Source organism: Malaya genurostris, chromosome 1 (assembly GCF_030247185.1).
Source record: "Malaya genurostris strain Urasoe2022 chromosome 1, Malgen_1.1, whole genome shotgun sequence".
In the NCBI taxonomy this organism is placed as follows: Eukaryota; Metazoa; Arthropoda; class Insecta; order Diptera; family Culicidae; genus Malaya; species Malaya genurostris.
In genome coordinates this window covers 148,090,341-148,104,327 of record NC_080570.1, presented here as the reverse complement: position 1 = coordinate 148,104,327, position 13,987 = coordinate 148,090,341, and the positions used below count along the sequence as shown (strand labels likewise).

At 41.4% G+C, this 13,987-nt stretch overlaps 1 protein-coding gene across 1 annotated transcript in view; it reads left to right on the top strand.

Annotated features, from left to right (window-relative positions):
* LOC131426153 (protein unc-13 homolog B) overlaps positions 1 to 13,987 on the top strand; it is an 81,164-nt gene that overhangs the window by 56,818 nt on the left and 10,359 nt on the right. Inside the window, exons 2-10 of the mRNA XM_058588621.1 lie at positions 7,719 to 10,711; positions 10,789 to 11,106; positions 11,180 to 11,328; positions 11,544 to 11,581; positions 11,650 to 11,737; positions 11,999 to 12,073; positions 12,139 to 12,290; positions 12,354 to 12,421; positions 12,486 to 12,621. Of these exons, the coding sequence (XP_058444604.1) occupies positions 7,792 to 10,711; positions 10,789 to 11,106; positions 11,180 to 11,328; positions 11,544 to 11,581; positions 11,650 to 11,737; positions 11,999 to 12,073; positions 12,139 to 12,290; positions 12,354 to 12,421; positions 12,486 to 12,621 (3,944 nt within the window). The 5' untranslated portion in view covers positions 7,719 to 7,791. The remainder of the gene's footprint in view (positions 1 to 7,718; positions 10,712 to 10,788; positions 11,107 to 11,179; positions 11,329 to 11,543; positions 11,582 to 11,649; positions 11,738 to 11,998; positions 12,074 to 12,138; positions 12,291 to 12,353; positions 12,422 to 12,485; positions 12,622 to 13,987) is intronic.

Sequence of the window (13,987 nt, the reverse complement as noted above, 5' to 3'; positions counted from 1 at the left end):
CCAAGTGAAAAATTCTGCCAGGGAACAGCAAGAAAAGAACTGTCGAAAAGACGGCCCAGAACGTATCCGTATAACTTATTTTACATTGATTACATGTTTTTCATTATTGCATATTTATGTGAGGGCGTTTTGTATTTAAAGGAATTTTTATTATTTAACACGAAAAAATGTAGTTTAATTCAGAGTAAACTACACCCAGGAGCATAAATTCCGGTTGAAAAAGGATGTTTGAGAATTTTTAATGATGAAAGAAAGTATAAAAATATATCAGAAATTAATTTATGGTGTTAATTTTTCTCTTATTGCTCGTAGAAAAAGTCTGCCACAGTTTTCAGTGTCAATTAAATAATTAATATATGGAATCTGCAAGAATCTATCGATAGGAGAGAGCAACTGATAATGAGTGTATTGATGAGGAGAATTCACAAAGTTTTTGCATGTACTACACACTTTGGGTGCGCTCTGTAGTCGATAAGATCGTGGAAGTGATCCTGTAAAATTGGAAACATTATTTAAACCAAAATGAAACTTGATTTTAGCAAAGATTTTTCAAAAAAAAATTAACTACGTACACTCCAAGGACTCACAGCTCGCCATTTTCGAAATTGATTGTTTCACACCGGAAATTCACGTAGATTGTTTGACGTTACGTTAATTCACATAAATAGTATGTGATGATTCTATTCATTTTAGTAAATGTTCGTATAGCATTCATCTTCGTCACGTAAAATATTCAATTTGATGTTTTAAACTATTTTACGTGATTATTTTTTTGAGTGTAATAATTGACAGCAGTGCTGGCAATATTTTCGATAGAAAAAGTTGCTTGTCAAATGTGAGCCTGAGTGTGCCGCAAACTGTACATCTGAATAGCGGCCCTTACACGAGACAATATGATTGTCAACACGAGAAGAATTGACAATACTTTTGATCGTCTAGTGGAAACTGACGTAAGTATTGCCAAAAATTCAGAACAGCGAATGAATCCGACAATACTTTCTCTACGGAAAGGAAACAGTTTAATATATGCAATAAACTCTTCTCTCAATGTTTCAATATTCAGTTCCAATATTTAGAGCTCTTAAGGCTACATTTTTTTTTCGAAAAATGCGGACACAAATTACCAAGTTAATTGGATTGACGGTATTGAAAATACTTTGGATTTACAATAATATTGTCACGTGTAAGGGTGGCTAATGAAAACAAAAGTGCCAATACATTGAGACCACGCGATTTTTTATGCGGTTATTTTTACGCGGCCTTATTATGCGAATCTCCAAAGTTATGCGAGAAAACGTCGAAATTTGGACATTTTTTCAAGCCAACTCTCTGACACTCGATTTTTTTTTTAAAGGATTTCTTAGATTAATCTTGTGTAACATTTTATGAATTTTCAACAAAACTTTTCTTTAGTTTTGCGCTTTTTTTCTACGCCGATTCCGAAGTTAAAGTCTAAGTCGATTTTTTTAGTGTAATCTGGTATAAACCAGATCTTGAAGTTTTCCGTGTAGAAAAATGTTTTTCGAGCTTAAACCAGATCTCAAACTTTCATGCATTTCTAAGACATTTTGCACAAACAAAAGATTTCTTCAGTTTTGCAATTTTTTCAACGCGGATTTTCAAAGTCTTAGTCCCAAAGTCGATTTAAAAAAAAATATTTTTGAGCTTATATCAGATCGCGAAGTTTCATGCATTTTTAAGACGTCTAACATCGGAATAAAAAAATTTCTTCGATTTTCAAAAATTTTACACACGATCTGAAAGTCTTATGCATTTCTAAGACACTTGGCATCAACAAAACTTTCTTTACTTTTGCGGTTTTTTACGCGAATTTCCGAAGTCGATTTATCTTCCAAAAAAAATTTTTTTTTTCAGATCACACCAGATCTCGAAGTTATGAAACTTTCTAAAACGTTTGGCATCGAAGTAAACTTTTCGATTTCGGAAATCTCACAATTTTTCCAAGTCCCAAAGACGATTTTTTGATTTTTTTTTCAGATTGTACCAAATCTGAAAGTTTTGTGCATTTCTAAGACATTTGGACATTCCTTTTTTTACGCAGATTTTTGTAATTTTGCGTTTTTTAGCGAGCTTGACCTCTCAATATACCAACTCAGCAAGCGATTGCATATTGTTGTTCGTTGAGCGTTTTTTGAACGGCATACTTCACGAAATAATCGTTCAGTTTGCAGGAACGGATTGTTGTTTTTACTCCTACAAAAATAGAGTGGAAATTTTGTGTTAACTTCATATAGAAAGACAATTTTTTGGTCTAAACTGATCTCAAAACTACACAAATCGATAGCCATTATCAGTAGGCAACTAAACAAACCGATTCCGGCTATCCTGGTTCCCGGTCTCCGGTTCCGGAAGCACCGGAAATAGGGGTCATATATTCATAAATGGTTCTCACTACGGTCCCATACGGAATTCCTGAATTTCATTCGGATCCGACTTCCGGTTCCGGAGTTCTAGGGTAAAGTGTGTTAAATATTGTACACCGTCACTTAAACCGGCGAAACAAAAAAGGCGGGTGGGAAATGTCAGAGATATAACTAGATGTCGTGAATACGAAAAAACTGACACGCTCCCATCACTTTTCCGAATATCAGTTAGTTGATTGATTATATGAATTGTGCAAGCTTTCCCCTTTTTCACTAATAGAGTTTGAAGCGATGCACCTACATTAAAGTACAGATTAGTTACATTAAACAGCTACTATTCTACAACTATATATTCCAAACTTGAAACAATTCCTTTTTAATTTGCTAATATAGGAGGCGAGGTACGACAAATTTGTAGTTTATTTTTATTGAAGCTATGAAGTTCGAAGATATCTGATTCTTCTCGAAATTTCAGCACGAGACAATTGCAATGGCCTGGTCTGAAATGTATCGACGATCGGTATGCAAGAGTCATTCTAATAATAATAATAATGATAGTAATAATAATAATAATAATAATAATAATAATAATAATAATAATAATACAGATTAACCTGTATATATGGCAACCCTGTTTCGCATGGCATATTTTCACACGACCCCATACTAGTGTAAAGATGTGTTCAACATCATCACTTTCGCTTTCGCATTGCCGTTAGTAATTGAATGTGTTAGTGACGGTGCAAATTAATTTAACTTTCATCTTGATGAATCTTTTGGTAGGAAATATTGAGATCTGAGATGGTTCTCGTGTGTGTCTTGTTTCGGCAATGGGCCTTGCTGGACTTTTTGGCTGCCTTTCTACCGATTTTCGGTGTCATTAACAGTTCGGCTGAAAAGTTCGTATCGTATAATAGAAACACACATTTTTTTTGCCAAAATTCGTTTTTATTATTCAACATAATTGCCATCAGAAGCGATACAGCGATTATAGCGATCTTCCAACTTTTCGATACCATTTTTGTAGTACGATTTGTTCTTTGCCTCAAAATAGACCTCAGTTTCAGCGATTACCTCTTCATTGCTTCTAAATTTTTTACCAGCGAGCATTCTCTTGAGGTCTGAGAACAGGAAAAAGTCACTGGGGGCCAAATCTGGAGAATACGGTGGATGAGGGAGCAATTCGAAGCCCAATTTGTTCAATTTCAGCATGGTTTTCATCGACTTGTGACACGGTGCATTGTCTTGATGAAACAAAACTTTTTTCTTCTTCAAATGAGGCCGTTTTTTTTAATTTCGTACTTCAAACGCTCTAATAACGCATATAATAGTCACTGTTGATGGTTTTTCCCTTTTCAAGGTAGTCGATGAAAATTATACCATGCGAATCCCAAAATACAGACGCCATAGCCTTACCGGCCGATCGTTGAGTCTTTCCACGCTTTGGGTTCGGTTCATCGCGTGCAGTCCACTCAGCTGACTGTCGATTGGACTCCGGAGTGAAGTGATGGAGCCATGTTTCGTCCATTGTTATATATCGACGAAAAAAATCGGGTTTATTTCGATAACAGCTCCAAACACTGCTCAGAATCATCAATTCGTTGTTGTTTTTGATCGATTGTGAGCTCACGCGGCACCTATTTTGCACAAAGCTTTCTCATATCCAAATATTCGTGAATAATATGTCCAACACGTTCCTTTGATATCTTTAGGGTGTCAGCTATCTCGATCAATTTCATTTTACGGTCATTGAAAATCATTTTGTGGATTTTTTTCACGTTTTCATCGGTAACAGCCTCTTTTGGACGTCCACTGCGTTCATCGTCTTCGGTGCTCATATGACCAGTACGAAATTTTGCAAACCACTTACGAATTGTTGCTTCGCCCGGTGCAGAGTCTGGATAACACTCATCAAGCCATTTTTTGGTATCGGCGGCACTTTTTTTCATCAAAAAGTAGTGTTTCATCAACATACGAAATTCCTTTTCTTCCATTTTTTTCACAATCACAAAAGTAGCTTCACTCAAAATGCAATATCTCACAAACTAGTAATCAGACAGCTGTCAAATTTATACACGTATCTTTTGAAGGTTGGTACTAACTGAAAATGGTATAGATTTAATTCTAGTGGCGCCCTCTCATAGAAACGATACGAACTTTTCAGCCGATCTGTTATGCTGACGGTGTCTCGTGCATTCAGATCGGGAAACAGTGAGACGACTTAATTTGGGACCACTGTTTTTCAACGATGTCTCATTTGCTTTGCAAAATGTATTGTTGGATGAAAAACTGACCTTTGATTCACATCGATCACTGATCATTTCAAAAGCTTCCCGTCAATTGGGATTTATTTCAAAAATCGCAAAGGATTTTAAAGATCCTCATTGCTTGAAGGCATTATACTGCTCACTCGTAAGACCTATTCTTGAGAACGCTTCATCAGTTTGGTTACCGTATCAGCTCTCGTGGTGCATGCGAATTGAACGAGTTCAAAAGCGGTTTGTTCGTTTAGCATTACGGAATTTACCGTAGAGAGATCCATCGAATCTTCCACCATATCCGGATAAATGTCAACTAATCGAAATCGAATCGCTGCTACGTCGCCGTAAAATACAACAGTCAGTAGTTATTGCAAAACTGATCAACGGAGAAATTGATGCACCGGAATTGCGATTCGAAATTAATTTTCGAGCATCGAACAGAACCCTGCGGAATGGCATTCTACTTCATCAAAGATTTCATAGAACTAGTTTTGGATGTAATGAACCGATAACCGCTGCCATTCGATCATTCACTGCTGTAGAAGATCTTTTTGAGTTTGGTGAATCATCCAGCCGCTTCGCAAGTAAAGTCAAACGATCTCCTGTGTTTTGATATTTTCTCTAGTCTTTAGTTTTTGTTTTTAATTATATTATGTGTATTTTGTTTTTTAATAATGTTATGTGACTATTAGTTTTAGATGTATTGTGATAATTATTATGTGTTGTTTTTTTAAAAGATGGTGGTTTTTGCGCCCGTTTGAGAATGACATATTTTATGTTCAACTCAAATGGGCTTTTCTCCACCCATATCCATGTAGATTTCGTATCCGATGGATATTACAATAATATATAAATAAATAAATAAATAAGTATAAGTCTCAAGTTTTAGTTTTTGCATCAATCCTGCATGCAGGCGGGATTGTTTTTTTTTGTTTTTTGCAAGACGTGAAGTAGTGAGAGAATGACGCTATTCCGCCTGAAAAATTTGGACAGCTGCCGGAATCTTGTCAGGCTTCAGCCGGCCACCAAAATTTCTCACAAGCGGAAATTCTTAGTTGAAATTCTTAGTTGCTTTTTCCTCAGTGTAAGTCAATCGAAGTAAGTTCCCACTTAGAAAAAAACGTTCAACGGTGGTCCTTCATTGGTTCAATACGTTGGATCATTGGTCCAATGAAAGTCCAATCAATCGTTCAACGGGAGGCCAACACGGGACCTTCGTTTACCGATTTTGAAACAGACCGTTGAACCGAATGCCATTTTTTTCGTTCAACAAACCCGGCAGACAGAGGTCCATTGTTGAGCCATTTTTAACATGAGGAGTTGGAACCCCGTTGGACTAGTTTCACTGCAGAATTTCTGAAGTTTTTTCCACTTATTTGTTGAAACTAACAATACATACCTGCACAATACTTCTACTTCACATAGAATAACAACAAATTTTCTTTCTATGTAAAGGTAACACTTAATTTTCACACTATTTTTGCAAGAGAGCAAATTGAACGAATATTTTGTGCAACATGTCGTGCAACAAGCGCTCAAAGAATAACAAAATTGAACGACCTGCTGAGAGGGTTTTGTTTTCAGATTTTTCTTACCGTCGTAGGGATGTCAGTTTTTTCGAATGTCTTGAAATAATCGATTATCGAAATGTCCACATGTTCCAATGTTCACAGCTTTAGTAATCTTTCAATGAAATTTTTTACTTCAATTCCGATTGGGAAGACGACACCATACTTTCGTTTGATCTAATAATATTCACTGTTTGGTTTTAATCCGCATTGTTCTGTCGGACAAAAGCTCACTTCCGATAACAGGCGCATAGTTCTCCCCTTAAGAAAATTCGTCAGCCTGTCACGAATCTACCGAAAGCTTTGTATTCGATTCGTATGCCGCTTGCATCGTAATTATTTTTCAACATCCTAATTTTCTCCATTTCATGCTAAGCGCAGAATGTCCTTTTAGGATTTTTTTGTCTGTGTTACATTAGGATTCCATTCCAGTTTCCTGAATGCTCAAGTGAGAGGCTCTGTTATTTTTCAATCTTCATTCAGAACGATAAATCATCAAACCGAGAAATCTTAATTCCGTACACTGTGGGTGCGATCCATTTTCGATCAGGGAGAAAACAAACTCCGAACTGAATAGCAATGACGGTTTGCATAAACTCGTACATACTTCAGGCGCTGTGCCAAATGTTCAACTGTTAAAATGAGCTCAATTCGAAGCAGCACCATTTGCTATCATAATATTTTCCCAACTCGAAAAATAGCTCCACCTCCAAACCCCAAACCCATCCGACCGACCGCCCCACCGCCCGACCGCCCGACCGCCCGGCACAACAACAACAACAACGGGCGCATCCCGGTTATCAAACATTGTAAAATCGATCCGGGGAACGTCTCATGCGGCGATAAATCTCTGCTGCAACCATTCCGGACCGAGTTGTAGTACGTGGCAGGCAGACAGGCCCCAGGAGCTTTGGCATTCCATCAGTCATTCATTTCCAAAGGCTCGTTGACTCCGGCAACATCATCATAACTGCGCTCGTAAAACACGGTCACACGGTGCATCGTCCTGCCCAGCACGCACACTTTCAAAACCAAACCTCGTTCTTTCGGGCAAGGCGGGAGGAAGGAGAGGCGGATTTGAATCATAAATTCCACATCCGCAACCGGCATACAAAAGGAATTTAATATGATCTTTCAGCAATGCTCTTTCTCTCTCTCTCTACCCGGCACTGGCTTGTCAATCGGCCACGTTTTCGTTCGTTCGGCAAGAGAATGAAAGGATGGGTCGTCCCGTTTTGGGGTAGCGCATTTGCATCATTAGGGTAAACTGGGACAAATGCCGCCCACTTGAGCGATTTGAAGAGCGTGAATTTTACTAACTGCCGGTTTGTCGTCGGGATAGGAATTCCATGGGATTTGCCATGCTTCGCGAAGGCATGCCAGTTGGTGACACGTTTCAGCAGATAAAATTTGCGGTTCCCCCCACGAATCCTTTCCCCATCCGTGTCTTCCATCCGTGTCGTGCATGCCGAGTGGCAATAATAGAATTACTTTTCATTCTCTAGATCCTTCAAGCAACCATCGCATTGTACCATCTACCACCCCGCATTCACCACCAGAATCACCCCCAGCACGGCCATGGACGAGAACGAAGTGATGGCAGCGTACCTGTGGAGTAAGCAGTCCCAGGACCTGTACGCCAGTCACGGTCTGAAAGACTTGCATCATCTGCACCAGGATTTCATCATCAATGACTACACCGATAAGATCGCCACCAACATCGATCTGTTGGACACGGAACTGAAGTTTGCCTGGGCTGCCCTGAACCTTCTGAACGAAGAGTACACCCGGATGTCGGAGAAAGTGTTCAAGCTGCAGTCGTTGAATGTTTCCCAGCAGCGAATCGTCCAGAATCTACAGTTCATGGAGGAGAACCGAAAGGCCTACCTGGACATGATACCGGACTATGCGAGACATCACGAGTATTCATTGCAGGAGCAATCCCGGCTTCGTGAGGACCTGGAATACCGGGATTGCATCAATGAAGCGTACATGAATAGCATGCATCAGCAACAACAGCAGCAGCAGTTCCTTTTCCACCATCAGCACCAGGTTCCTCCTCCTCCTCCGTATGCCTACGAGCAAGGTCCTTACAATCCAACGGACGAGGCTGCTCAACAACAGCATCAGCAATACTGGTTGATGCGACGAAATCTTTCCAATATTCCGGAAGTTCTCCAAGAGCAATACAGCAATGGGCAGCAACAGCAGGCAATGGAATCCTATGGAGCAATGGCGACCCGCTACCAGCACGATTCGTCACGGATGTCCACGAATCCCTTCCTGACGTCGTTGGAAGCCGAAGAAGGTATCTTACGGGAAATCGTACCGGCGGATAATGCGGCCTTGATCGAACAACAATTGCGCGCTTCCTTTTTGAATCATGCCAAACAGATGGAACTCGAGTACGGGCAGCCATCGACGAAGCAACGAACGGTGCAACGTATCGAGAAGATGAGTAACGGAGATATCAAGGAGATGATAACGAAGGTGATGGACGATGAAGACGTGGCTTCGTTGAGCAGCGAAGAGGTCGATAAGGTTCGGACATTTATGGCTAAGAACTGTGCCGACTTGCGGGAAGTTTTTGCGGAAGAGTTTTCCCCGCTGGCGAAGGACACCCTCAGGTCTGGTCAAAAAAAATTCGGTGGTGTGAGCCCGCGTAAAGAGTTCAACAAGTACGTTCATCTGCCGGATGCCGAAGGTATTGCTTCACTGACCAGTGACGACCTACTGACCGTGGAGGATGGAACGATCATCATCCAAGATAATGCCGGTCCCGGAAGTAGTCACGATTTCAAGCTCAATCTCAACACAGGCAATCTGGCGGCAATAAATGGGGTGGAAGGTAGCACGACACCCAAAAATCTCAGCGAGTTTTCACCGTTCGGCATGCAGAAGTGCCTAACCAGAGATCCCGGCCTGGAAAACCACGTTGACAACCTGCTAAGGAAGCCAAGTTTTGCGGAGTTGATGAGTGGTAAGTCTGTTGCCGACACTGCCCTGACTTATACGAATTTGAATGGTGAACCGGAATCAATCTTCAGCCAAAGCTTCAAGGAGGCCGTCGAGGCCAAGCTGGCCGGACAGGCTGTACAAATCGCGGGAAACATGATGGGACTGGGCGAACCGATCCCTCCATTTCCTTCCGGTTCCACCGTTAAACCAAATATCAGTGAAGCTTTAGATGCAGCTTCCGCAGAATCGCGAAGGCCGAGCACTGCGGAAGCGGCCGAATTTAGACGAGTTAGTATTACCGAATCATTGTTATCGACGTTAGCTAGAAAACCAAGTATAACCGTATCTTCCGAGTTATCGCGAAAACTAAGCATCACGGAAGCATGCGAACAACCGTTAATCGCGACTATTCCTCGTAAGCCAAGCGTTACCGAACCGTTGGAGGCACCGTCAGCTTTCCATCCGGTTGTTAGGAAATCTAGTATTAAGGAACCGCCATCGAGCCCTCCGATGTTTACTCCCCTGCCCGGGCAGACGTCCATCACCGACACCCCGGAGATGCAGGCTATCTACGAATCGTTATCGCGGAAATCCAGCATCCCAACGCTCGGCGATGGAACATTCTTTCCGTCGTTGGACATCACCGACTCCGGGTTCGCTGAGTGCAGCACTGATGGAATGGGTCTGTTTCCAACGATTCCTCTGATGTCCTCCACCAGCGACGCTCCCGTAAGCTTACCGGATTTTTCAACGATGTCAACCCTTTCCACTGCACCGGAAACGTCGGAGGCATCGTCGTTTCTGCATCTGTCGATGAATTCGTCCGGCATTAGTGAAGCATCCGACAGTTTGATCCTTCCGGTGTCGGCTGTCGAATCTACAATATCTGCCATCTCAGGTCAACAGGCCATATCGAAAGAAGTCAGCCTGCCACAGGAAAAAATATCCACCTTACCGCCCATATCAGCTGCTCCGGCCACAATGGCCGCATTGGCCGACAGCAAACCGATAGCTCAAGCCACGGCACCTCCGTTGACAACCAGTTCTTCTATCGTGAAACCGATAGCGACAGCTCAAACTATTACCACACCAAGTCCGATTACGAAACCAGCCCAAAAACCGACTACGTCTCAACCACAAGCACAACAACAACAACCACCACAGCAATTGCAGCAACAACCCCCGCAACAAGTGCCGCAATCGCAACCGCAGCAACAACCACAACAGCAAGCCGGTTTCTTTCAGGGAACCACGGCAAACACCAAACTTTTCGGCGGGTTCTTCAACAAAGTCAACAAAAACCTTACTCACCAGGAGAGCACCGACAGTCTGATCAGTACCAAATCGAAAGCGTTTTTCGCCACAATGAAAAGTTCGTTTTCGTTGGATTCCTCTAAGCAATCTCAAGACGACGGTACCGTGCAACCGCAACCGCAACCGGAACAACCGCTGCCTGAGCCGTCAATGCCGGAACAAGCGGGAGGTGATTATATTCAGTCGCCACCTTCCTCGTCCAGTGGTCAGGTACCGGCGACGCCAGGTAAGTCCTGTCCTAACAGTCCTCTTTCGGTGTTGTGTGTCTCTGTGTGTTTACCATAGAACCCCTCTTGTAACCAGAAGAAAACACCACTACTTCACCCCAATCCCCAGCAGACGTAGGACAGGCCCAGTTTCAGCAACTAAATACTCCTTTGCAAGAACAACTACCGTTACAACAACAACAACAACAGCAGCAGCAACAACAACAACAACTTTACTCACCGGGAGATCAGCAGTTAATGAATGAGACAACAACGGAGTTCCCGACCCTTAATGGGAGCACAACGATAGCCAACGCACAAGAGATGGTGGCGGAAGAAGAGCCACTGCCGGATGACGATGCTCCGAAAGGAACCCATCGGAAGCAGAGTCTTTTTCGTGCGCAAGGCAGTGAAGGTTCGTCTTCTAGGGTTCTTCCTGTAGGGTTTGGATGGTAGTTAACTGATTGATTTAATTTATTTTCCCCCAGATGGCGAAGGCGGCAGCAAGTGGAAACTTCTGAAGACACTGAAGGAGAAACGCATCGAGGAAAAGCAGAAAGTAACCGACAGCGACGAGGCGGTGGACGAACATGGGATTTTCAAAAAGGTCGACGTTGTAAAACCCGAGGAAGTTGAGGTAAATGCGAGCGGCAACAGGAGCGGCTCGATTGCGGGATTGTAAGGCAACTGGTGTTTGAAAAAAAAGAAAGAATAATATGAATTACCTTCATGGATGAAACCTTTTGATAGTTTAATTTTGTTTGGTAGACGTAGATGTTTGTAGTGTTCGGTGATGAGTTGACGTCTGGTTCTAATCATAGATTTTTCATTTATTCTATTTCTCTATGACAGAAACGGAATGGAACATCGGATAGCGGACGCGGAAACGGGTAAGTTGTTGTTAAGCAATGGTAATCGAAGAAGTTCTAAACAATTCCTATTGTTGATCGTTTTGCAGAATGGGAGACAACACCTTCTACAGTAACATCGACAGTATGCCGGATATTCGACCGCGGCGTAAGTCGATACCGCTGGTGTCGGAATTGGTAAGTAGCGATCCCGACAGACCGTCGTCACATCCAAGTAAACTATTCTAACCGTGTTGCAACAAACCCGTATTTTTCTTCTCCAATATATCTGAATGTTTGTGTATGAATGTACCCCCAAAAAACAAAAACCATTCTTCTGCTGTAACCAACCGCCACACTCCAACAGGTCCTCAAAGTAAGTCACAGTTCCCGAAGGGTTCTGTCCTGACGGAACCAGTGAACAGTAATTTAAAACGATTGATCTTTTATTTTCTCCAGACGATGGCAGCTACAAAGCGACAGGCTGGCTTAACTTCGGCGGTCCCTCGAGCGACGTTGAACGACGAAGAACTGGTAAGAACTTATCTTTAGTTCTCTAACCCATTACCTCAGTACTAAACTCTTCGCCGTCGTCACAGAAAATGCACGTCTACAAGAAGGCTCTCCAGGCGTTGATCTATCCGATTTCATCGACAACCCCACACAACTTCGTACTGTGGACAGCAACTTCCCCAACTTACTGCTACGAGTGCGAAGGACTGTTGTGGGGTATCGCCCGTCAGGGTGTGAGGTAAGCTGATCCCTAAATGATCCCCAACTGGATGTACTTGTAAAAAGCCGGATATTGTTACAGGTGTACGGAATGTGCCGTCAAGTGCCACGAAAAGTGCAAAGATCTTCTCAACGCGGATTGTCTGCAAAGTAAGGTTTACTACCCGCTTCGTTTGATTCTGAAATTTCTGATTGACGTTGTCTTCCGTTTCAGTGTGCTTCGCGGGTGCGTCGGAGAAAAGCAACAAACATGGTGCCGCCGAGGATAAGGCAAACTCGGTGATTGCTGCCATGAAGGAGCGCATGAAGCAACGAGAACGCGACCGACCGGAGATTTTTGAAGTTATCATGTATGTTGTTGGGGTTTATCTTATGTTGCAAATGTACCTTATTGACATTTCTAGATGTTCTACAATTGTTTTAAAATTTTTACTTATGTTTGATATGTTCAGAAAGATTGTGCAAGATAGTTTCACAATACTACCGATAAAAAAACATCATTGTATCATACAAATTTGAGTAGCTCTCAAACAAAAGCTACAGCAGTTTTCCAACCTGTCCCTGTTTCGCAAAAAAAATCAATAAATTTACGAATTTCGCGCCAAATCGTATTCGCAGTTGGCAAAATTCTCAGATTTGAATAAAACTTTCTGGGCATGTAGACGTTGTCAAAAGAACCCACTTTAGAGCAAATTCAGCAGCTAGAAGTTCTATATGGAAGATCTATAATAGAGCAGAAACTGGAACAAATGTATCCCCAGTAAGCCGTTCTAGTTTTATTTATTCGATCAGTTCATCTGTCAAATTTAAAACTGGTCTACGATGCCGTTCTATTTTTTGTATATTTGAAACACGAGTGAAACACTGCTGGGGCAGCCAGTTTTTCTTGTTTTAAAATCCAGATTTAAATTTTGTAACTGACATAAATTAGGCGTCTAGAACTAGAACACTACTGGAAATGCCCTTATAAACTTTGTTTGTTCAAAATTGATCTAGACTGTATTTTGAAAAGGGTTAAACTATTTTGATCATTTTTCTTCCGTAAAGTTATTTTCAAAAAATGATAAATCGTACAAAAAAGTGTTGTGATTTTCACAGAAGTGGCCAAATTTTTTAGTAAAGTTTTGAAAACAAAATCCTTATCGAGTCCTACACTGAAAAAAATGACTAATAATTTTGAATCGATTTACAAAAAAAAAACAGCTTTGATTTTGATAAAATTTGTCCCACGATAGGTGATTATGATCCGTACCAACCGTTTACAATGGACACTTGTAAAAAAATAAGTGTTTCAAAAGAAGGAGGTAATTAACCACAAATATTTAAAAATTAAAGTTTTCTAAAATGTTTGACAAGTAAGAAATGTACAAATTTGGTGCTTCATTCTTTCTAGCCTACGAAATGGATTCGTTCAGTTACGACTAAAATCTAGCTCATCCAGAATCCAATTCGGCTCCTCGTCAGAATTCAAGGGCATAATTCTGGAACTGAACCCGAATTCCAGAACATGTTTCTGAGCCTGGATTTTGAAATCGAAATCTAGAACTGAGGTCTGAATCGTGATTTTAGACCTGGACGAAGGAACTAAATTTTAGAATTGAATTCTGGGCTTGGATCTGAATTTTGAAACTGGATTCAAGAGCTGAAATTGAGGTTCATATGAGAATTTGGTGTAAAAATTCTTGACAGGAATTTAGACTTTGAAATCAGTTTCAG